Here is a 25,571-nt window from a genome sequence, read left to right on the forward strand (position 1 = left end):
TTGCCTTTTCTTCAGGATGTTGTGTGGGTTTTTTTTGCCCCATATACACAAAAAAAAGACTATCCCAAAATACAACAATATCTGTTTCAACACACAGTTTCACATTAGGGATTTTGCAACACAAGTTCATACATGTAATTTTTCTTCACAATGCTTTTTTTTTTTTTGGTCTAACATGCATGACTGTGAGATTAACATAGGAATAGTATTTCACAAAAAAAGAATTGTACCTTTTAATCTTTTACTTGTCTCAGACAATGGACTGCAGCCATGCTGAGGCCTTGCATTGAAAGGTTTTAGTCAAACAAATTGACCCCAAGACTAATTTTTAGAATGTGGTAATTTTCTGTTAAACTCTTTCCCTAAGCTGTTAAGTTATGGAGACGTGAACAAACTAATGCCAGTTTTCAAGCTGTGGTTGAGGACACACAAACAAATATGGGCTTCTTTCCAGACAACTGGAGATTCCTATGGAACCTACTGAGGGTTACTGACCAAAACTGTGGCTGATGCAAAGACCCTTCTTGACTGAGGTGACATGGTGGTGGAACAATGTAGTTGACAGGGCCATTAAGAGAAAAGCAACGGGTCTGGAACAACTGGAAATGTGATGGTAGCAGAGGACTGTATCAGACAGCCTGAATGGAAGTTAGGAGGCAGGTATACTAGTGAGAGGTGAAGCAGAAAAGAACTTTGCCAACGCTCTGTGACATGAGGACCAGAGATTTGAAGTGTTTTGGATTGCAAGACAGTGTGAGAGAAAATTGTGATGTCATAGGAGAGAAATGTGTCCGCATCAATGATAGCTCACTTGCATTTAATGATTCTACAAAGAAAGAGGCTTGGAAACACCATTATGCTACGCTGCTAAATGTGGAGAATGAATGAGAGAAGAGTCTGCCAAATGTCGACCTAACACTCAGACCAGCTATCTCTAACAACAGTTTGGTAGATAGAGCAATTAAGGATATGAAAACAGGGATCACTGCTGCAGTGCTTCAAATATCTCACCTAGTCAGCCATATAGTTAATGAGGTTGTCCACAAGGGAGTCATACCCAATGATTGGTGTAGCAGCATCATAGTCAACTACTACAAAGGCAAAGGTGACACTTCAGACAGCAATAATTACAAAAGTATCAAGTTGCTGGAAATCGTAGCTCAATTAATTAACCCTTTCGTTACCAACCCGGCTGAAACCGGCTCTGGCTCTGTTGTACAAATGTCTCGTTTTCATACGTTTTGAATTAAAATCTTCCATCAAACCTTAGTCACAATTTATGTTCCTAACTCTTGCTGAATGATTACTAAGTTATTTTACTAAATTCTTTGTTATACTTAAAGTAATTGAAAGAAACACAGAGCATCTCAAAATAAATACAGTAACGAAAGGGTTAAAGACAGATGAAATTCAGTCTGGATTTGTGCCAGTCAGATGATATATTCCTGCTTGGGTAACTACAAGTGAAATCTACCTAGCATTTCAAAATAATGATTCACTACAAATATCACAGTGATGTTTTCTCTCCTGTATGAATGCGCCTGTGTTTAGTTAAGTGCTCATTCTGAGAGAATGATTTACCACAGATATCACAGCAATATGGTTTCTCTCCTGTATGAATACGATTGTGCACAGCTAAGTGAATATTCTGAGAGAATGATTTACCACAGATATCACAGCGATATGGCCTCTCTCCTGTATGAATGCGACTGTGTTTAGCTAAACCATCATTCTGAGTGAATGATTTACCACAGATTTCACAGTGAAATGGTTTCTCTCCTGTATGAACGCGATGGTGTTTAGCTAAGCTATCATTCCGAGAAAATGATTTACCACAGATATCACAGTGATATAGCTTCTTTTCTGAATGAACACGATGGTGTTTAGCTAAGCTATCATTCTGAGAGAATGATTTACCACAGATATCACAGCAATATGGCTTCTCTCTTGTATGAATACGAATGTGCACAGCTAAGTGATCATTCCGAGAGAATGATTTACCACAGAGATCACAGTGATATGGCTTCTCTCCTGTATGAATGCGACAGTGTTTAGCCAAACCATCATTCTGAGTGAATGATTTACCACAGACTTCACAGTGATATAGTTTCTCTCTTGTATGAATGTGATTGTGCTTTGATAGGCTATCATTATGAGAGAATGATTTACCACAGATATCACAGCGATATGGCTTCTCTCCTGTATGAATACGATTGTGCACAGCTAAATGATCACTCCGAGAGAATGATTTACCACATATATCACAGTGATATGGCTTCTCTCCTGTATGAATGCGACAATGCTTAGCTAAGCTATCATTCTGAGAGAATGATTTACCACAGATATCACAGCGATATGGCTTCTCTCCTGTATGAATACGATTGTGAATAATTAAGTTATCATTCTGAGAGAATGACTTACCACAGGTATCACAGTGATATGGCTTCTCTCCCGTATGAATGCGATTGTGCATAGCTAAGTGACCATTCTGAGAGAATGATTTACCACAGATATCGCAGGAATACGGTTTCTCTCCTGTATGAATGTGACTGTGTTTAGCTAAGCTATCATTCTGAGAGAATGATTTACCACAGATATCACAGTGATATGGCTTCTCTCCTGTATGAATGCGATTGTGTCTAGCTAAGTGATCATTCTGAGAGAATGATTTACCACAGATATCACAGCGATAAAGTTTCTCACCTGTATGTATGCGATTGTGTTTAGTTAAACTGGCATGCGAAGAGAATGATTTACCACAGATATCACACTGACATGGTTTTTCTCCTGTATGAATATACTTGTGTTTTGTTAGGGCATGAATGAGAGAGAATGCTTTACCACAGACATCACACTGATATCGTTTCTCTTTTGTATGAATAAGCTTGTGTTGAATTAAGTTTGGTTTCCTGGCAAATGATTTACCACATGTATCACAGTGATATGGTTTTTCTCCTGTATGAGTACGTCTATGGTCAATCAAGTGCAGATTCCGTCGAAATGTTTTACCACAGATATCACAGTCATATGGTCTTTCTCCTGTATGAATATATTTGTGAGTTGTTAGGTTATATTTTTGAGAAAACGATTTTTGACATATATCACATTGGTATGGTGATTTTCCTAATTCTTTTGGCATCTTTTTAATCTTTAAGTATTCAGATTACTCTGTGATTTGTAATGCTTTTTTATTCAAGTTGTTTTGAATCAATTATCTATTATTTCATAGGTTTGACACTTCAAGGAGTGACATTGCAGAGTAGATATGATAGGACAAATCTCTTTCGTTTGATTGTAAAATAGTCAGAATATATCGGCCAGATATGGTTGGTTTAAACAAGAAAAAGGAAAATCAACTGTCAAACTTTCTCATACAATTAAGTTTTCCATAATTTTTAGCTCTCACCACTATACATACATGTAGGAATATCTTTCTTTTTTCTCTTTTTATAGCTTGTTCATAACTATTTGTTCTGTTCCATCAACTGTGATCCTGAAGGTGCAGAAAGCGTCTTTGTAATTTAATCCAAGCTTATTTCAAATGAAATTAATCTGCTACATATATTAAGCAGTGAATGTGAGAAATGTTGATGACAATCTCATAGAGAGGAAACGTTTCACTATAATTCATCACCAGTTTATATAAACATGGTTATACCTCTTCTGTATAACAGCTTCCTTTAGTCTATCAAAGAAGATGAATAATGAAGATGTCAGATATAAAAATTCCTTTTCTGCCAATATCATCAGTTATTCTGAAATAAAAGAGAAAGAATATAAGAAATCAAAGACTGCCAAAGTGAAAAGATTCAACAGCACATGCACATATGTACATACAATATATATATACAACGCATAGCCGATACATACAATATATACTCTCTTTGGTCACACTGCTTTTGCAGACTCCCATGATTCTCTGTCACCATCCAATTCCATTATTAAAAATTTGAATTGGGAGATCGAGTCATAGTGAATCTTTCATTGGCTGATTACAAAACCATTGCACAAACAGTGTGACTTATTGGGGCGTGCAAAGCCAATGTATGAAATGCTTTCTGCTTATAAAAGTATTTTGGCAATACTGTGTTGATAAAACTAGAAAATTCCAGTAGGTGTAGCTCCTTCTCATTTGTGCATCCCGTTTCACCCTGTTAGTAGAATATATCTTTCTCTCTTTGGTCACGACCTCTTGAAGTTTTAATACAATTTCTTTACAGACTTGTGTTAGTGCTACGAACTAGGTTTTGAGCCCTTCTGAAACTAATTGGTATCAGAACACAATGTTTGAGTAGCTGTTTGCTACATTGTTTTTGCATTCTGTGTTTCTATGTTCTTTGGTCTGTTTTCACCATCTCATATGCTGGTCTTTTTAGTTTCCCTTTAGCTTCAGTGTTCTTACATTTCATATGGCAACTGTGATGTTTCCTCTGTCAAAAATCTTTCCTGTCAAGCCACAAGTAGTACACAAACAAAATCAGTTTGGTGGAAGATGAATAACACTATCATTGGCAACCCTGGCTACAAGAGATTTAATATAAAGTTGTTGCCTTGTCTGTTTGTCATATACCATCATGGCTTGGTAAACCTGGTAGATCTCCTGGTCTAACAACAGCTAATTTCTTTCAACTATGTGCCTTGTCCTGATAGTAAAAATAGCAGAGGTGTGGCTGTTTGATAAAAAGTTTGCTCCGCAACCACATTGTTCTGGATTTAGTCCCATACAAATGTTACTTTTGGCAAGTTGTTTTTTAATATGGCTTCGGGCTGACCAGAACCTTGTGAGTGGATATGGAAGACGGAACACAGATAGATAGCATAAAAAAGGGTAGAGATTCCCTTGAGACATGAATGATCAAGGGATTGCACCTACAAAGTTCCCCCACTAGGCACAAATCTGGAAACAGCTGTTCCTGGAAGACCAGCAGTTACACATGCATACCAAACTACCCTCACCTCGTCACTGATGTTTATCTAAGGGAGAGACAAAGGTCGATACAGCTTGGCACCAGTGACGTTGCAACTCATTTCTACAGCTGGATGAACAGGAACATCGTGAAATAAAGTGTCTTGCTCAAGAACATGTGTGTGTGTATTTGCGACTATGTTTGTCCCACATTACTGGTTGACAACTGGTGTTGATGTGTTTACGTTCCTGCCACCTAGCAGTTCAGCAAAAGAGATTGATAGCAGGCTTTAAAAGAGAAAATAACTAGCGAGGTCGATTTGACTGTAATTCCTTAAGGTAGTGTCCGAGTATTACTGCACTCTGAATAACTCTATCAAGGAAAAGATGATGCTGTGAAAATTTGTCTGAGAACTTCTCTTGCCTTGGCTACTGATTTCATTGTAGAAATCATTGCTCTATTGGTGCAATGTTAGCCCAACATGATTTCGCCTTTCAGCTGAAGGTGTTTGTAACAATAGTGAGAGATTTAGAATATGGACAAGAACCAGATATACCTGTGAAATTATGCCAGTCAAAGGCCAATGTGTAAGCCATCAGCTGTACATACTTACTTGCTATGCCTCTATATAGTCCTATATACACACACACACCTATCTACATACACGTATTACCTCTGCATAAAGACTGTTAGATAAACACATACTTTCGAACATGCTTATATACATACATGCATACAAACGTGTTGCTGTTTACCTTATTCGCTCAATTATTGTTTAAAGGTCTTATGACTGATTTCAAACTCTGCGGTAAGGAATTGTAGTTTAAAGGTTCGAAAATAAATTTGCCCTTACCTCCAATTGCAATCAGGGACCGCGATCAAATGACTCAGTTGTCACCAGGTCTTCCCTTGGCTGATTCCCACACTACGAATCCCCTTCGCACGATTTCGAGAGGAACGAGATAAAAAGAGGCAGGAAGACGTCATCAGCCCACTTCCAGTTCTCCTGCGCAGTCTCTCGTTTTCTCTTCCGCTAAATCTCTCTTCCACCAAAATAAAAAAAATGAAACTTGGTCCTGTTTCGATAATAGAAAGAAATTTGCGCTTTTTTCCTGTCTTTCTGTCGATAGGAAATAATTGTTTCCAGTTTAGGTACAAACACAGCAATTTTAGTGGCTGAGGCTAGACAGTTTATTTTATCATTCTCCGATGGATGAAAGGCGAAGCTGACCGCAGAGAGATGAAAAACAACGAGATTTAAATTTCGGACATAAAGAGCAGGACGAAATACTGTAGAGCTTTTCCCTCGATTGTTATTCCACAGCCCTTAATACTGGGAACAACGAAAGCTGAAATAAAGTATTCAAAAAAGAAAAAAGCAAACAGTGAAATTATAAAATCAAAATCGTTATTTTGTGAGATATCTTTCTTTTCAGTTTCCTTTTATTTCTACTGCTCACAAAAAAAATAATAATAATAAAACAACTAGATGTATGTAAATGTAGCACGTATACTACACAGATGCTTATATTAATATACAACCGATGAGGAAGACGGCACAATATAATTGAAAGAGACAGTACTTAATTTAGACTGTTTTTGGCGTAACTTCGGTATAAGTACCGGATACATTTCAAGAAAGTGTTTTTTTATATAAGGAAAGGGGGTAGGGTTTCTGTTAGGGTTGAGAGAAAAGGGTTTCTGTTATATTCAGAAATGAAAACAAAGTCACGTGTGTACTTATACCGAAGGATCACCCTGTTTTTTTTTTTTTTACATCAAACGTTGACATCAAGTAAATTCGCAATTATTTACAGTCAATATGATGTCCTAAGTGTCAGCTGCAAAATAGTTCCGACGAAGTAAATGCAAATTCAATAACAGGAAATTTTTTTGCGAGGAATTTTAACAGAAAGCTGTTCAGGGGGAAGTAACTCTATTTTTAATATTTTAATGTATCTCGAGGGATTTTTTAGTTGGTGGTCATCAATTTAATGGTAAGCTACCAATGTTACTGGTTCCAAATGTAGTAGTTTCAATGTTGTAATGGGCTGGTTGCGCGTGTTGGTATGTAACAATGTCCCAATATAACGTGAATATAAGTGTATGCATATATGTCAGAAAGCATACTTTTTAAGGCAAAGTAATTTAGTTGGGATTGCTGAAAGTGAGCGTAGATATGTAGAATCAGAGGGAAGACATAGAAACAGACAATTGCACAGATAGATAAGAGGTTTGCAGTACTGAGGTTGTAAGAAAAACGAACAAGCAGAAGCCGATGGTACGAAGGCTGGTGTGAAATATCAAGATGTGTTCGCTGAAGATTATGGCGTCGCGGGCCTTCTGCTGAATGACGGTCAACAGGCGTGCCCTTGTTTTTTCTTTTGTAGAGATGGCGAATCGTGCATCTATACGCTTGGCCGCGCACTGCCCACATCATGCATAGATAGAAGACGACTATGCCAGTGGAAAGTATATCCACTACAGATTTATTGGACCGTGGTCTGACTTGGGCACTGCGTTAAAGGGTTCAGGCGAATAAATCGACCTCGGTATTTATTTTATTTTAATAAGTAGGAGGCATATTATTCTATCGGTCGCTTTTTGCCGAACCGTCAAGACACAGGGACATAAAAGAACAAACACAGGTTATTAAGTGGTGGAGTGGAGACACTCGCACGCACGCCCACCCACCCACCCACCCACACATAAATACATACATAGAAAAACTACAAAGATAAGCAATATTTATACACATTATTCTAATTAGCTAACCGAAACAAAATGTAGAAATATACATCGTCCTTGTAACTATCCTGTAACAACATAACAATTCTACTCGGTGTCAATTTTGACTGGTGACTGTCAAAAGAGCTTCTACTTGATCGCAGGGGAAGTCTGAGATGCTGCGATTTCCCCATGGCCTTTTCCCTGGCAGCAGTTTCGAGCGATATGCCCTGTCTGCCTGCACCCGTATCAAATGATATCAGGCTTTGTCTCCACACAGTCCCCTGCCATCTGTGCTTCTTGGCTCTTAAAACACCAGCTGCTAAGCAGTCTCTACCACTGTAAATGTCCTTGGATAATTTACTGGGCCAGTGCACTTGTTGACCACTACAAGTTGTGGTCAAATGTCGGTGAGGGTGTGAGGGGATATGTGCCATTGTGTTTGTGATGAATGTGATGGTGCAGCATTTAGTTCATGCTGTGCAGTGTATGCAGGGGCGTATGTGGATCCAGTGTAAGAGCACCCATAAAAGCCCGTTTTACCCTGTCAATTGATACAGTTTCATTTCTCCCATTAATGCCTAGGGTGAAAGGATAATTTGAGTTGGAAAGGATGCGGTAAGGTCCTGTGTATGGTGGTGTGAGAGGACTTCTCACAGAGTCATTGCAAAGAAATACATGGGTCCATGAAGGAATGTCCTTTGAGGCCAAAGCTGTAACAGTCTATTGCCAAGAGGTCATTGTTGGAAGACTGGAGAAATGCGACTGTAGTTTGTTAACATATAGAGTAGGATCTTGGGAGGATAAGTCCACTGGGGCTGGCATCTGACCCGGCAAGTATAATGGTACTCCATTAAGCAGCTCCATTGCAGAGATTCCAAGACCCTCCTTGACAGCTGAAGGACAACTCAGAAGAACAGTGGGTAGATATTCGCTCCATCGATGTAGATCAGGATAAGCACAAAGTGTAGCCTTCAATTTACGATAGAAATGGTCCAACATACCATTTGAAGCTGGATGGTAACTTGTAGTCTGAATGTGCAACACTCCTAGAATTTTTGAAAGCTCATGGAAGAGTTGGGATTCAAACTGCCTACCACGGTTAGTGGTTAGCATGGTAGGAACACCGTAGCATGATATCCAACCCAATACCAGAGTTCGTGAAACCGATTCTGCTGTAATATCACATAGAGGAATGGCTTCAGGCCAATGTTAAAGCAGTTGATGCACATGAGATATATAAAGCATTGACTGACTGGCCACGGTCCAACTAGTTCAATATGGACGTGGTGCTAATGCACCTATGATTCCTTGCAGGAAAGGCAAGAACATGACCAAGCAGTGATATCTTGTCTCATATTCGGCCAGAAGAATCTAGCCGAAATGGTGAGTATCTGGAACAAGAGGATGTAGTATATCCGTTCAGATGTCACAAAATAGTTGTATCTCAGAATTAGGCACAGGCAAATGCATAGATTTATATGTTGCAAATTCAGGTTAAGCAAGATCGAGGGCAAGCTCATCCACAGAAAGATGGAGGTTGATATCTGAAATTGATGACAGAGAATATTCACAAAGTTTAGAGAGAGCAACTGCCACTGCATTCTGTGCATCAGATATATGAAGAATATCATTGGTAAATTGCAAAACAAAATTGAGGTGATGAGTTTCCTGATGCAAGTATTTGCCTGTAGTTCACAGCCTAATATGTTATAGCATGTCTCAGCAGGGTTAAGCTGCCGGGAGAAAAAGGCAAGAGGTAATTGTTGGTGGTGATGTTGTTGCAAAACTGCACTGAAAGCTGTGTCTGATGTGTCCATGACTAGCGAAAGCTAGACATCATACATAGGGTGTGCAAAAAGAGATACATTAGCTACTTCTTGTATCACATTTGTTAAATGCTTCCAGTTGTAGTGCACTAAAGGAAATATGTTCATTTTTGTTCCTATTCCACAGATTGGTCAGTGGTAATGAGAGCTCTGCACAATGTGAAATAAAATTATCAAAAATACTGATAAAATGTCATAACTGCCATAAGGAAGTGCATGTAGAAAGATCATGAAGGGCTTTCATTTTATCTGGAAGTAGTGATATTTTGTCTGTGCTGATGTCGTGCTCCAGATAGACAGGTGAGGACGCATCAAAAACACACTTTACTGGATTAACATAAACTCGATAGTGCTTAAAGCGTGCAAACAGTAGGTGCAAATGGGTAACATGATCCTCAGGAAAAGTGCTCACAATAAGATTGCTTTCAATATAGGCATATACAATTCAAAATCACACATAACTTTGTCAATGTAATGGTGGAAGGTATTAGCAGTATTGCATAATCCAAATGGCATGGTTAAAAATTTGAATGCGCCAAAAGGAGAAGTTATTGCAGTTTTTGGTATATCGTCAGGATCCACTGGGATTTAGTGGTAAGTTTTTGATCAGGTCCAATTTTGGAAAGACGGTACATACGTGAAGGGAAAAAGCAAAGTCTTAAATGTGTGAAATCAGATAATGTTCCGGTACAGTAATTGAAATCGTTCAATGATAGTCTCCAGAAGGACAATAGTCACTTGAACACTTGGGAAACATATGTAATGAGGAGGTCCATGGGCTGGTATACAAGCAGAGGATGCCAAACTTTAGCTTATGTTTGAATTCCACCTTTCAACTTCACAGGTAGTCAACGCAAGAAATGACAGGAATCCCCTTTGTTCTGATAAAACGCTTTGCAGATTGAGTAGGACTGCTCACTACAAATTGGTTAATTCTGAAAGCAGCAAGAAAGGAAACTGGACTGGTCGACAGGGTTGATGATCAACGACCAGGAATGGAAAAGTCCATGGACTCATCACATAATCGATGTGCATGTATGTCCACGAGAAGACTGTATTGATGCAAAGAATCAGCATCTAAGATAGGATATGTCTAATCTGCAATGATAAAAATCCAGCTAAACTCCCAATGCAAGTACAGATCCAGACAGTGAGAGATTTGGCCATAAATAGGGATAGCAGAATGATTGACAGCTTGCAGAGAAATTGGTGAAATCAGAGGTTTATCCTTTAGCAGCTTCAAGGACCAAATACTACAAGCTGCACGTCTGTCAATCAGGCAGCATTCACATAAAGACAAATCTGTGGCCAAGAATGCGTAATTTTGAGTGTGTGCTGATGGGGCAAGGTAACGTGCTCAATTCCCCAGAGGAGAGTTTCCCTGATTAGAAAAGGAACAAGGCTGTATACACTGTCATGTTGTCATGTGAAAGTACCTAAATGTCTGTGATGCCAACAGAACGACGATGACATGGTGGAAACGAATGATTCCATTACCGATGTCGAGAAGACTGAGTCTGTGAGACATGAAAGAGTTGCACTTCCCTAGTAAGATCCAATAATGCCTTTAACATAGCCGCCGAAGTGGACTCCTGATCCGACGACAACAAAGCAACAGGCAGAAAGGAAGAAGAAGGGTTTGCTGATGCTCCCAACGGAATAGGTGTGGCAGGATTGCAAGTATAATCCATGATTTTTTCAGCAGAAAAAGCTAGTTGATTTGCTGAAATGGTTTCCGTCATAGGCACCAAAAAGGTCTGAACATTAGGTTGCAGTCTGGAGGAAAAGCGTTGTTTGATCATTACATTATCTGCTGGTGTATTTTCGGCTCGTTCCTTCATTTGTCTCAATAGCTGTGAAGGCATATGATCAGCAGGATGTTCATTGTTCATTTATGTGTGAAACCTTTCCTCTGCTAATAGAGAAGTCCATCTCAAAGTCTCTGTCCTAACACTGTAATAAGTGGCATCTGATGGTGGGTCAGTAATAAGATCCTTAAGTGTTGACGTTAAAGAAGGTGGGATAGCATTGAGTAAAACTTGAGCTGTTGTTCCTCTGAGCATATCTTATTACCCACAAAATGCAACTTCATCTGGGCAGACCATACACAAACATCACCGGTAAAATCCGGCAAGTTGTTATCCATGATGGAAGGATAGTACAACACTTGAATAAGAAGAAAATCAGATACAGCAGCTAGGAATGCCTGATCTCTCAAAGGAGAAGAAATAATATCCTCCTGCATGAAAAATGAAAAGAGAGGACAAGCTGGCTGTGTGTATTTATGCGTGGGTCAAACGACAGATGTGCTAACCAAATCACACATACATAGATATTGTTCCACCAAGATGAAATAGTTCTACACATCCATGTCTTTGTGAGAGCATTAAAGTATTCCCTCCAGATACAGAGCCATGACACCTGCTAAATCCTCAATGCTTTGCAGCCATTATTCATCTTATAGAGCCAGGTAATCACATCTCCGTTGCCACAAAAAGGTCTAATGGTATTACTACTGATCCTTATTTTTGATGCCATCTCATGGAAAGAGACTGCTTGGAGACAAAGGCTGAACTCATTTGCTATGAGTGCAGGCAGATAGGGCATATTGCTTGAAACTTCAACCCGGAACAAGACCATGGGTAAATTGCAGCCTGTCAAACTTCCCCAGCAAGCAAGTAGAGGGTCTTTTGATTGTCACCAAGTAAAATTATCTTGTATATTTCAGCATTTTATTTCAGTTAGCTGATTAGGATAAGGTGTATAAATATCCCTCATCTCAGTAGTTTTTCTATATGTATGTGCCTCTTATTTATTAAAATAAAATAAGTACTGAGGTCGATTTATTCACATAAACCCTTCAAAGCGGTGCCCTAGCATGGCCATGGTCTAATAAATCTGCAGTGGAACTACTTTTCTCTGACGCAGTCGACTTCCTTTTAATCGTGTAATGCTGTAACCATTCTGGCAAATATTGATTAACATTCATAACACGATTCCTCAGAATTTTCTAAAACAATATAGGCCAATTGAACCAACATCTGCTATTTAGATTATAAAAGAAATCCTTCATAGTACATGAAAATTAATAGTTTCTGGAATGATTACAGCATTATGTATGGTTGGCAATATTGAATGATGATGAAACAATTGTAAATAAAGTATTAAAATGATTTGCTTACTCCCTTCTTTGATATTTATCGTTATATATACATGCCTACACTCAAATGAAGAATCTAGAAAAGTCTAATACACCACGACACTCTCTTCGTCTATAAATATGTGGCCTTCAGCTAAGTTGAAAGGAATAAATATTAAGATGGCAAATTTCACAGATATAGAATCATTTTCTGGAAAACTGAGTTTGAGTCATTTGATTCCTGGCTGGAACAATTTCTATTCTCCCCAAGTCAAAAGCTTTATGAAAAAAGAAGGCAAAAACTTCACAGCTTCCCATGAAATATCCTCTAAAAACCTCTCAGGCTTCATGTCTTTATAAAAAAAAATCATTATTAGTATTAAGCTTTAAATATATTTTTTCTGTATATTTTCTAAAATAACCTATTCTTAAATATTTTCTAATTCATGGAATTTATGTATCATAGTTGTATTCTACAAAATAACCCTCATTGATATTTTGTTCTTTTTAAATTTTATAACTACTATTGATGAGAAATAAAAAAACATACACTACCATTTGTTTTTTTTCTTTCTTCTTACATTCATCTTTACAATATAGAATTTATGTTCACACAAACACACATGATTTTGGTTATTCTTGTTCAGTGTAAATGCTACAGTCAGAAACATTAGTTGCAATAATCCAATTTTCAAATACTAGAAATGATCAGTTAATGAGGAAGGGAAAAACTTAAAGCAATACATTGATAAAAGCAAATGAACAGACTATAGTAGAAGACCTTGGCCAGTCCATCAATGAGGAACACAGCTATCCAAGTGAACTGATGCAAAGACGCACACAATGGAGCCCTGGGAACCCACCGGCCCAGAGCACCATCCAGTTCCAAGTGAAATGTGTGGAGGCACATGACCTAGTGGTTAGGGAGTTGGACTCATAATTACAAGATTGTGGTTTTGATCCCTGAACCAAGCGATGTGTGTTCTTGAGCAAAACGCTTCATTTCACATTCCTCCAGTCCACTCAGCAAAAATGAGTAGTCTTGATGGACCAGTACCCCATCCATGAGGAAATATTTGTGTTACAGAATGACAGAAAAAGAAATCCATAACCTACAAAGAGCACAACAAAAACAGCAGGCTATATATTGAAAAGGAAATCTGAAGAGGTTTCTGACTTTGCCTTTTCTTCAGGATGTTGTGTGGGGTTTTTTTGCCCCATATACACAAAAAAAAAGACTATCCCAAAATACAACAATATCTGTTTCAACACACAGTTTCACATTAGGGATTTTGCAACACAAGTTCATACATGTAATTTTTCTTCACAATGCTTTTTTTTTTTTTGGTCTAACATGCATGACTGTGAGATTAACATAGGAATAGTATTTCACAAAAAAAGAATTGTACCTTTTAATCTTTTACTTGTCTCAGACAATGGACTGCAGCCATGCTGAGGCCTTGCATTGAAAGGTTTTAGTCAAACAAATTGACCCCAAGACTAATTTTTAGAATGTGGTAATTTTCTACAAAGAGCACAACAAAAACAGCAGGCTACATTGAAAAGTAGTTTACAAAAAAAAAACAATTCTACCTTTTATCTTTTACTTGTTGCAGTCAGTGGACTGCAGCCATGCTGGGGCCCTGCATTGAAGGGTTTTAGCCGAACAAATTGACCTCACGTCTTATTGTTTCAAGTTGTGGTTGAGGATAAACACACATACAATATAGGCTTCTTTCAGTCTCTACCAACTAAATCCACTCAGTAATCTTTGGTCACCTGGGGTTGTAATAGAAGACACTTGCCCAAAATGTCACACAAAACCCAGAAGAATGTGGTAGGAAACCAAAATTCTTAACACATGTGTGCATAATTAGTGAACTTTCTCAACTAATTCCACTTCATTATCTGTGCAAAGAGACTAATATATTGCAAAAGAATTTCAAGTTTCTAACTTCTTAAATCTATGCCTGTGATGTTTTCTATCCCGTATGAACGTGCATGTGTTTCACTAAATAATCACTCCGAGAGAATGATTTACCACAGATATCACAGCAATAAGGTTTCTCTCCAGTATGAATGCGATTGTGCATAGCTAAGCTATTATTCTGAGAGAATGATTTACCACAGATATCACAATGGTACGGCTTCTCTCCTGTATGAATGCGATTGTGAATAGCTAAGTAATCACTCCGAGAGAAGGATTTACCACAGATATCACAACAATATGGCTTCTCTTTTGAATGAATGCACTTGTGTTTAGTTAAGTGTTCATTCCGAGTGAATGATTTACCACAGATATCACAGTGATATGGCTTCTCTTTTGAATGAATGCGATGGTGCACTTAGCTAAGTGATCGTTTCGAGAGAAGGATTTACCACAGATATCACAGCAATATGGCTTCTCTCCTGTATGAATGCGATTGTGCATAACTAAGTAATCACTCCGAGAGAAGGATTTATCACAGATATCACATCGAAATGTCATCTCTTTTGAATGAATGTGATGATGCTTAGCCAAGCTATGACTGTGAGGGAATGATTTTCCACAGATATCACAGCGATATGGTTTCTCTCCTGTATGAATGCGACTGTGCACAACTAAGTTATTTTTCTGAGAGAATGATTTACCACAGATATCACAACAATATGGCTTCTCTCCTGTATGAATGCGACAGTGTTTAACTAAGATATCATTCTGAGAGAATGATTTTCCACAGATATCACAGCGATATGGTTTCTCCCCTGTATGAATGCGATTGTGCATAGCTAAGTGATCATTCTGAGAGAATGATTTACCACAGATATCACAGTGATATGGTTTCTCCCCTGTATGAATGCGATTGTGTTTAGTTAAATGATCATTCTGAGAAAATGATTTACCACAGATATCACAGTGATATGGCTTCTCTCCTGTATGAATGCGATAGTGTCTAGCTAAGCTGTGATTTTGAGAGAATGATTTACCACAGATATCACAGCAATATGGTTTCTCTCCTGTATGAATGCGATTGTGTTTAGTTAAATGATCATTCCGAGAGAATGATTTACCACAGATATCACACCAATATGGCTTCTCTCCCGTATGAATGCGATTGTGATTAGTTAAGTGCTGATTCTGAGAGAACGATTTACCACAGATATCACAGCAATACGGTTTCTCTCTTGTATGAATGCGATTGTGCATAGCTAAGCTATTATTCTGAGAGAACGATTTACCACAGATATCACAGCAATAAGGCTTCTCTCCTGTATGAATGCGATTGTGTGTTGCTAAGTAATCACTCCGAGAGAATGATTTACCACAGATATCACATCGAAATGTCATCTCTTTTGAATGAATTTGATGATGCTTAGCCAAGCCATGATTGTGAGGGAATGATTTACCACAGATATCACACTGATATTGTTTCTCTTTTGTATGAATAAGCTTGTGTCGATTTAAGTTTGGTTTGCCGGAGAATGATTTACCACAGGAATCACAGTGATATGGTTTTTCTCCTGTATGAATATATTTGTGAGTTGTTAAGCTATGTTTTTGAGAGAAAGATTTTTGACAGATATCACATTGATGTGGTGTTTTTCCTAAATCTTTCGGCATCTTCTTAACCTTTTACTCTGGTACTTGAAATTCTTTTCCATTCACGTTGTTTTGAATTAAACCTGCATTATCTCTTAGGTTTGAAACTTCAGTAAACTGATTGTTTTCAAAGTGACTTGCAGGATAGGTATGAGAGAACAAATCTCATTCATTTGATTGTAAAATAGTCAAAATTTAGCTGCTAAAGTGATGAAGAAAAAGAAAATCAACTCTCAAACTTTCTCATATGATTAAGTTTACCATAATTTTTGGCTCTCACCACTATATAGATATATGTAGGAATATTTTTCATATTTCTCTTTTTATAACTTGTTCATAACAACTATTTGGTCTGTTCCATCAACTGTTATCTTTGCTGATATCTGAAGGTGCAGAAAGTGTCTTTGTAATTTAATCCAAGCTTATTTCAAATGAAATTAATCTGCTACATATATTAAGCAGTGAATGTGAGAAATGTTGATGACAATCTCATAGAGAGGAAACGTTTCACTATAATTCATCACCAATTTATATAAACATGGTTATACCTCTTCTGTATAACAGCTTCCTTTAGTCTATCAAAGAAGATGAATAAGGAAGATGTCAGATATAAAAATTCCTTTTCTGCCAATATCATCAGTTATTCTGAAATAAAAGAGAAAGAATATAAGAAATCAAAGACTGCCAAAGTGAAAAGATTCAACAGCACATGCACATACAATATATATATATACAATGCATAGGTGATACATACAATATATACACTCTCTTTGGTCATGCAGCTTTTGCAGACTCCCATGACTCTCTGTCACCATCCAATTCCATTATTAAGAATTTCAGTTGGGAGATTGAGTCATAGTGAATCTTTCATTGGCTAATTACATGGACGTCACCCCTCTGGATGCATTACAGTTACTATCTTGATAGAACTTGGTGATTCTGACTGTCGATCTTCTGGGATTCCTTCACTCAGCCTCAATGTAAGAAGCAACATTGGCTCAGCTGAGCTTTTCTGTTAACTCTTCATAATCCACCATGCTACAGTCCCTTAACTTCACTTCGTCGCTGGCACGGTGACTCAACAGATCCTGTACCTTGTCAAAGAGCAGCCCGTTACTAAGCAGCGCACGGTCATCATTCCATGAGGTATTTTCAAAGTACCTGCATACACAACAATAAATACAATACATGCTAATTTGCTTGCATCAAAGTGGCTACCTAAGTTGACCAATCTGTCCTTCCTTCCTGCCAATCCTATCAATGTTGTCAGCATATCTTAGGTTTGTGATGTTTGTCTTTCTCATGTTAACTGTTCTGCCATCATTTATGACCCACTCCAGGAAAACACCGAGGAGAAATGGAGTGAGAGGAAGCAGGTTTGATACACTTTTGTAATGGTATGAATTACAAAAACCACCCTCACAGTAAGATTTATTGGGGCATGCAAAGTACATGTACGAAATCAAGGAATTTAGCAACACTGAGTTGTTATAACAGTAGGTGTAGCTCCCTCTCACTTGTGGTGAAGGGCCAACAAAATTCCTCCCTTCTTCCCCAGTCATTTGTGCATCCCTCCTCACCATGTCAGTACAATATATCTTTCTCTCTTTGTTGATGACATATTGAACATCATCATCATCATCATCATCATCATTTAGCGTCCGTTTTCCATGCTAGCATGGGTTGGACGGTTCAACTGGGGTCTGGGGAGCCCGAAGGCTGCACCAGGCCAGTCAGATCTGGCAGTGTTTCTACAGCTGGATGCCCTTCCTAACGCCAACCACTCCGAGAGTGTAGTGGGTGATTTTATGTGCCACCGACACAGGTGCCAGACGAGGCTGGCGAACGGCCACGCTCGGATGGTGTTTTTATGTGCCACCGACACAGGTGCCAGACGAGGCTGGCAGACGGCCACGCTCGGATGGTGTTTTTATGTGCCACCGACACAGGTGCCAGATGAGGCTGGCGGACGGCCACGATCGGATGGTGTTTGTTACGTCCCCAAAGCACGGAGGCCAGTCTATGCGGTACTGGCTACGGCCACGTTCGGATGATTTTCTTGTGTGCCACCGGCACTGGTACCACAAAGATACAAATTCCATTGATGTTCATCTATTTTGATTTGTTTTGATTTGATTTGATTTTCACTTGCCTCAACAGGTCTTCACAAGTGTCACAAGAAGGAAGGTATGCACAGGTGGACTGACTACGTCCCAGGTAGGGGCCACGGGTTATGGCCTGACTAGTCTTGCCGGGTCTTCGGATGGTGTTTTTATGTGCCACCGACACAGGTGCCAGATGAGGCTGGCGAACGGCCACGATCGGATGGTGTTTGTTACGTGCCCACAGCACGGAGGCCAGTCGATGCGGTACTGGCTACGGCCACGTTCGGATGGTTTTCTTGTGTGCCACCAGCACTGGTACCACAAAGATACAAATTCCATTGATGTTCATCCATTTTGATTTGATTTGATTTGATTTTCACTTGCCTCAACAGGTCTTCACAGGTCTTCACAAGTGTCACAGGAAGGAAGGAAGGTATGCACAGGGGACTGACTACGTCCCAAGTAGGGGCCACGGGTTATGGCCTGACTAGTCTTGCCGGGTCTTCGGTTGGTGTTTTTATGTGCCACCGACACAGGTGCCAGATGAGGCTGGCGAACGGCCACGATCGGATGGTGTTTGTTATGTGCCCACGTCACAGACGCCAGTCGATGCGGTACTGGCTACGGCCACGTTCGGATGGTTTTCTTGTGTGCCAACGGTACTGGTACCACAAAGATACAAATTCCATTGATGTTCATCTATTTTGATTTGGTTTGATTTGATTTTCACTTGCCTCAACAGGTCTACACAATTGTCACACACTTGCCTCAACAGGTCTTCACAAGTGTCATAAGTAGGTGTCACACACTTGCCTCAACAGGTCTTCACAAGTGTCATAAGTAGGAAGGTATGCATAGGTGGACTGACTACGTCGCCGGGTCTTCGGATGGTGTTTTTATGTGCCACCGACACAGGTGCCAGATGAGGCTGGCGAACGGCCACGATCAGATGGTGTTTGTTGTGCCCACAGCACGGAGGCCAGTCGATGCGGTACTGGCTACGGCCACGTTCGGATGGTTTTCTTGTGTGCCACCGGTACTGGAACCACAAAGATACAAATTCCATTGATGTTCATCTATTTTGATTTGGATTGATTTGATTTTCACTTGCCTCAACAGGTCTTCACAAGTGTCACACACTTGCCTCAACAGGTCTCCACAAGTGTCACACACTTGCCTCTGCCTCAACAGGTCTTCACAAGTGTCACACACTTGCCTCAACATGTCTTCACAAGTGTCATAAGAGGGAAGGTATGCACAGGTGGACGACTACGTCGCCGGGTCTTCGGATGGTGTCTTTATGTGCCACCGACACAGGTGCCAGATGAGGCTGGCGAACGGCCACGATCGGATGGTGTGTGTTGTGCCCACAGCACGGAGGCCAGTCGATGCGGTACTGGCTACGGACACGTTCGGATGGTTTTCTTGTGTGCCACCGGTACTGGAACCACAAAGATACAAATTCCATTGATGTTCATCTATTTTGATTTGGTTTGATTTTGATTTTGATTTTCACTTGCCTCAACAGGTCTTCACAAGTGTCACACACTTGCCTCAACAGGTCTCCACAAGTGTCACACACTTGCCTCTGCCTCAACAGGTCTTCACAAGTGTCACACACTTGCCTCAACAGGTCTTCACAAGTGTCATAAGAGGGAAGGTATGCACAGGTGGACTGACTACGTCGCCGGGTCTTCGGATGGTGTCTTTATGTGCCACCGACACAGGTGCCAGATGAGGCTGGCGAACGGCCACGATCGGATGGTGTTTGTTGTGCCCACAGCACGGAGGCCAGTCGATGCGGTACTGGCTACGGCCACGTTTGGGTGGTTTTCTTGTGTGCCACCGGCACTGGTACCACAAAGAGTACAATTCCACTGATGTTCATCTATTTTGATTTGTTTTGATTTTGATTTTCACTTGCCTCAACAGGTCTTCATAAGTGTCACAAGAAGGAAGGTATGCACAGGAGGACTGACTATGTCCCAGGTAGGGGCCACGGGTTATGGCCTGACTAGTCTTGCCGGGTCTTCTCACGCACAGCATACTTCCATAGGTCTCGGTCTCTAGACATTTCCTTAGTGAGACCTAAAGTTCGAAGGTCGTGCTTCACCACCTCATCCCAGGTTTTCCTGGGTCTACCTCTTCCACAGGTTCCCTCAACTGCTAGGGTGTAGCACTTTTGCACACAACTATCTTCAGCCATTCTCATCACATGACCATACCAGCGCAAACGTCTCTCTTGCACACCACAACTGACGCTTCTTAGGTTCAACTTTTCTCTCAAGGAACTTACACTCTGACGATTATGAACACTGACATTACACATCCATCGGAGCATACTGGCTTCATTTCTTGCGAGCTTACGCATATCCTCAGCAGTCACGGCCCATGTTTCACTACCATGTAGCATGGCTGTACGTACACATGCATCATACAGTCTGCCTTTTACTCTGAGCGAGAGGCCTTTTGTCACCAGCAGGGGTAAGAGCTCTCTAAACTTTGCCCAGGCTATTCTTACTCTAGCAGTTACACTTTCAGCACACCCGCCCCCGCTACTGACTTGGTCTCCTAGGTAGCGGAAGCTATCAACTACTTCTAGTTTGTCTCCCTGGAACGTGGCAGAAGTTGGTCTCTGCACATTTCCAGTGTTTATTGCTCCTGAGCATTTGCCACAGACAAAAACTATTTTCCTAGTTAGCCTTCCTTTGACATTGCTGCACCTCTTATGTGTCCATAGCTTACACTTGGTGCATCTTATAGAGTTTCTACCTACACCTTTTTTACAGATCGAGCAGGGCCATCTACCTGAAGGCGTATGTGATTGATCAACCTTCCTACTTATCAGGACTTTGGTTTTGGCTAGGTTGATTCTAAGGCCCTTCGATTCTAATCCTTGTTTCCACACCTGGAACTTCTCCTCCAGTTCTGATAGTGACTCAGCAATTAGAGCAAGGTCATCAGCATAGAGGAGCTCCCAGGGGCAACCTGTCTTGAATTCCTCCGTTATTGCCTGGAGGACTATGATAAATAGGAGGGGACTGAGGACTGAACCTTGGTGGACCCCAACCTCTACCCGGAATTCTTCACTGTACTCGTTGCCAACCCTCACCTTACTAGCAGCGTCTCTGTACATGGCTTGCACAGCTCTCACCAACCATTCTTCTATCCCTAGTTTCCTCATTGACCACCAGATAAGGGATCGGGGGACCCTGTCAAAGGCTTTCTCCAAGTCAACAAAAGCCAGGTACAAGGGCTTATCTTTGGCTAGTATAGACTTTTATGCTACAAACCTGGTTTTTAGCCCTGCTGAAACTAATCAGCATCATTGCACAATGCCCTTGATGGATTCCTTCACAAAGAACTCTACACCATTTGAACAACTGTTCGCCACTTTGTTAAAATGCATGTCTTTTTTTTCAGTCTGTTTTCCTCCTATGTTCTTTCATTTATTTTTACAGAGCTGGAGGCACTGCTTCACCATCTCATATGCAGGTCATTTTATTTTCAATTAGTTTCAGTGTTCTTACATTTCATATGGCAATTGTGATATTCTTTCTGTTAAAAATATTTCCTGTCAGGCCACTAGTAGTACACAAGCAAAACCACCCTGCTGGAAGATGAACAACACTATCATTGGCAACCAAGGCCACAAGCGATTCGATATAGAGTTGTTACTTGGACTGTTTGTCATAGAGCATCTTGGCTAGATCTTGGGAAGATCTCCTGGTCTAAGAACTGCTAAATATCTTTCAACTATATGCCTTGTCCTGACAAGAAATTTTTGAGTGGATATGGTAGACAGAAACTGAAAAAAGCTTGTTGGATGGATGGACGAACAGACAGAGAGATTAGGTATAAAAGGGTTAACATTCCCTTCAGTCATGAATGGCCATGGGATTGCACTTAGATAGTTCCTCTCAAAGGTAGAAGTCTGGACAAGGTTGTTCATGGACGACCAACAATTACCCATGCATACCAGCCTCCCGTTCCACCGATGCTTATCTAAGGGAAAGACAAAGGTCGATACAGCTTGGCACCAGTGATGTTGCAAATCATTTCTACAGATGAGTGAACAGGAACATCGTGAAATAAAGTGTGTAACGGGAATAGGTTGCTTCTTGCACTTTTAGGGTGCAACTGGTCCATTCACAATTTCCGTTGCTTAAATTTCCAGATTCTACCAGTCAAAGAACACAAACGCGACAGTAAAAATATATACTCTTTATTGTTCTTATAACAGTAAGAAATAAGGTGGTATATTTGATTCCACTTGGTATGGATTGGCAAGGCTGAAACTTTAACGCTTGTAAGAATCTTACAAGTACAACAGCAAACTGAGCTGGTCGAATATAGCGTCCTTAGGGAGCGAAGAAAATATAGTCTGCAACAATGTCTGGTGGAAAGCCTTCTATCCGACTGCTACGTGAATTAGTTGATCACACGTATGAAAATACGTGCTTTCCCTTCGGTCGCTGTGCCTCAAGTCGCTCTGCTCACTGCTGCTATGCGTCTCCCTGTACCCTTTTTAGGGGAACGCCACATCATCATTCCCTTCTTCCGGTCTTCGCGCATTCGCGAGAGGGCCCTTCCCTTCTGCCTCTACAGAAGGCTCCAAACTCCACACACGCGAACTGAAGTGGCGTTAGCGCGCGCGCTGTTGGAATAGCGTCACTACAAGTGTCTTGCTCAAGAACATGTGTGTGTGTATTTGCGACTATGTTTGTCCCACATTACTGGTTGACAACTGGTGTTGATGCGTTTACGTTCCTGCCATCTAGCAGTTCAGCAAAAGAGATTGATAGCAGGCTTTAAAAGAGAAAATAACTAGCAAGGTCGATTTGACTGTAATTCCTTAAGGTAGTGTCTGAGTATTACTGCACTCTGAATAACTCTATCAAGGAAAAGATGATGCTGTGAAAATTTGTCTGAGAACTTCTCTTGCCTTGGCTACTGATTACATTGTAGAAATCATTGCTCTATTGGTGCAATGTTAGCCCAACATGATTTCGCCTGTCAGCTGAAGGTGTTTGGCGTGTTTGAAACCATACTGAAAGATTTAGAATATGGACAAGAACCAGAGATACTTGTGAATTATGCCAGTCAAAGGCCAATGTGTAAGCCATCAGCTGTACATACTTACTCCTGAGCTCCCTATATCTTGCTATGCTTCTATACAGTCCTATATACATACACATGTATCTACATACTCATATTACTTTTACATAAAGACTGATAAATAAATGCAGACTTTTCGTACGTATTTATATACATATTTGCACACACATATATGTTGCTGTTTACTTTATTCGCTTAATTATTGTTTAAACGTTTTATCACTGATTTCAAACTCTGTGCTAAGGAATTGTAGTTTAAAGGCACGAAAATAGAGCTGCTCTTACCTCGAATTTAAATTGGGTACCATGGTCAGATCAATTAGTTGTTATCATGTGTTGAGTCGCCTGATCTCCACAACTCGAATCCCTTCTCACTACTTCTAGAAGAACGACGTAAAAAGACGGCGACTTGACGTCATCTGCGCCGTCTCTCCTTTCGCGTTCCGTTGAATTACACTTCCACTGCAAGATTTGAATATCGATTTCTGATTAACAGGATCAAAAGCTGAAGCTTGTCGTGTTTAGATGACAGAAAGAAAATTGCGCTGACGTTAGAACGAAATATCTTTTCTCTTTCATTCGATAGTTAGATATAGTTAATGATTGTTTTCAATTTAGGTACAAACACAGCAATTTTAGTGGGTGAAGTCGGACGTAGTTTATTTTATCATTTTGGGGATGGATGAAAGGCGAAGATGACAGCGGAGAGATGAAAAACCACAGGATTTAAATTCCGGACGTAAGAAGCAGTCTGCAAGACTTTCCCCTCGATTCTCTAACGATTGTGTTATTCCATGGCTCTTAATACTGGGAACAATGAAAACTGAAATAAAGAATTAAAAGAAAAAAAGAAGCAGTGAAATTATAAACTCAACATCGTTCTTTCGCGAGATATCTTTTCTTCTTCAGTTTCCTTCTTTTATTTCTGCTATTCTCAACAAAACAAATTGATGTATGTAAAAGTGACACGTATACAATACAGATGTACATATTAATAATACTTACATATCCAATATACTACCGACGAGGAAGATAGCACAATATAATTGATAGAGACAGGAGTTAATTTAGAATGCTTTTTTCTAGCGGTCGTCGAGACTTCTTTTACAGTAAACGTTGACGTTAAGTTAATTAGCAATTATTTACAGTTAATATGATCTCCTAAGTGTTAGTTGCAAACTAGTTCTGAGGAAATAAATGTAAATGTTTAATTAAATCATAGCAAGTTTAGCGAGCACAAGTAATTATGAAGAACTACCAAGTAACTGTTAATGGAGAAGTAACTCTATTTTTAATACCTAATTAGCCAACTGGAATAAAAGGTACAAATGTACGTCGTCTTTGTATCTCTCCTGTAACAACATGGCAATTTTGACTGGTGAGCGCAATAAAAACCTCTATTTGTTCTGGGAAGTTTGAGAGGTAGCACTTTCCCTGTGGCCTTTTCCCTGGCTGCAGTTTCGAGCGATATGCTCAGTCTGCCCGTACCTGTAGCAAATGGGTTCAGGCTTTGTCTCCACACAGTTTCCAGCCATGTGCAATCTTGGCACTTGAAACACCAGGTAATAAACAGTCTCTGCCACTCCCTGGCAGTTTTCGAGATGAAATGTAATGGTGAATTTTAAATTAATTTCAAAAAAGATTGTCTGAATTTTGGCAATCAGACACTGTAAAGTCACTATATTCGAAATTATGGTCACAAATGTTGATAGTCCCTTCTGTGTTTCCTGACATCATACGTTGTCGAAACCGGATTTAATACTGTCAATCACACATGGAAGGAAAGAAAAATTTTTTTAACAGTTTTTGGTGGGCAATTATGAATTAGCTTACGTCAAAAATAGCTTTTAGGGGACAATGGCTGGGAAAAGGTTGAGAACCACTGACTTAGATAATGTAAATGTCCTTGGATAATTTACTGGGATAGTGTGCCTGCCGACCACTACAGGTCGTTGTCACATGTTGGAGAAGGTGGGGGAGATATGTGTGATTGTGATGAATGCGATGGTGCAGCAATTAGTTCATGTTGTGCAGTATATGTGGTTGGAGCATGTGGCTCTGCTGTAAGAGCACCTGTAAAAGCCCGTTTTACCCAGTCGATTGATACAGTTACTTTTCTCCCATGAATGGCTATGGTGAAAAGTTTGTTAGTGTTGGAAAGGATGCA

General features: G+C 39.9%; 1 protein-coding gene across 1 annotated transcript in view; it reads right to left on the reverse strand.

Moving 5' to 3' along the window:
• Positions 1–25,571, reverse strand: part of LOC115218671 (zinc finger protein 850-like) — a 32,858-nt gene that overhangs the window by 2,352 nt on the left and 4,935 nt on the right. Inside the window, exons 2-4 of the mRNA XM_036508551.1 lie at positions 23,690–24,227; positions 15,570–16,827; positions 1,582–2,757 (exon numbers count right to left, since the gene is read on the reverse strand). Of these exons, the coding sequence (XP_036364444.1) occupies positions 1,582–2,757; positions 15,570–16,203 (1,810 nt within the window). The 5' untranslated portion in view covers positions 16,204–16,827; positions 23,690–24,227. The remainder of the gene's footprint in view (positions 1–1,581; positions 2,758–15,569; positions 16,828–23,689; positions 24,228–25,571) is intronic.

Source organism: Octopus sinensis, linkage group LG13 (genome assembly GCF_006345805.1).
Source record: "Octopus sinensis linkage group LG13, ASM634580v1, whole genome shotgun sequence".
Lineage (NCBI taxonomy): Eukaryota > Metazoa > Mollusca > Cephalopoda > Octopoda > Octopodidae > Octopus > Octopus sinensis.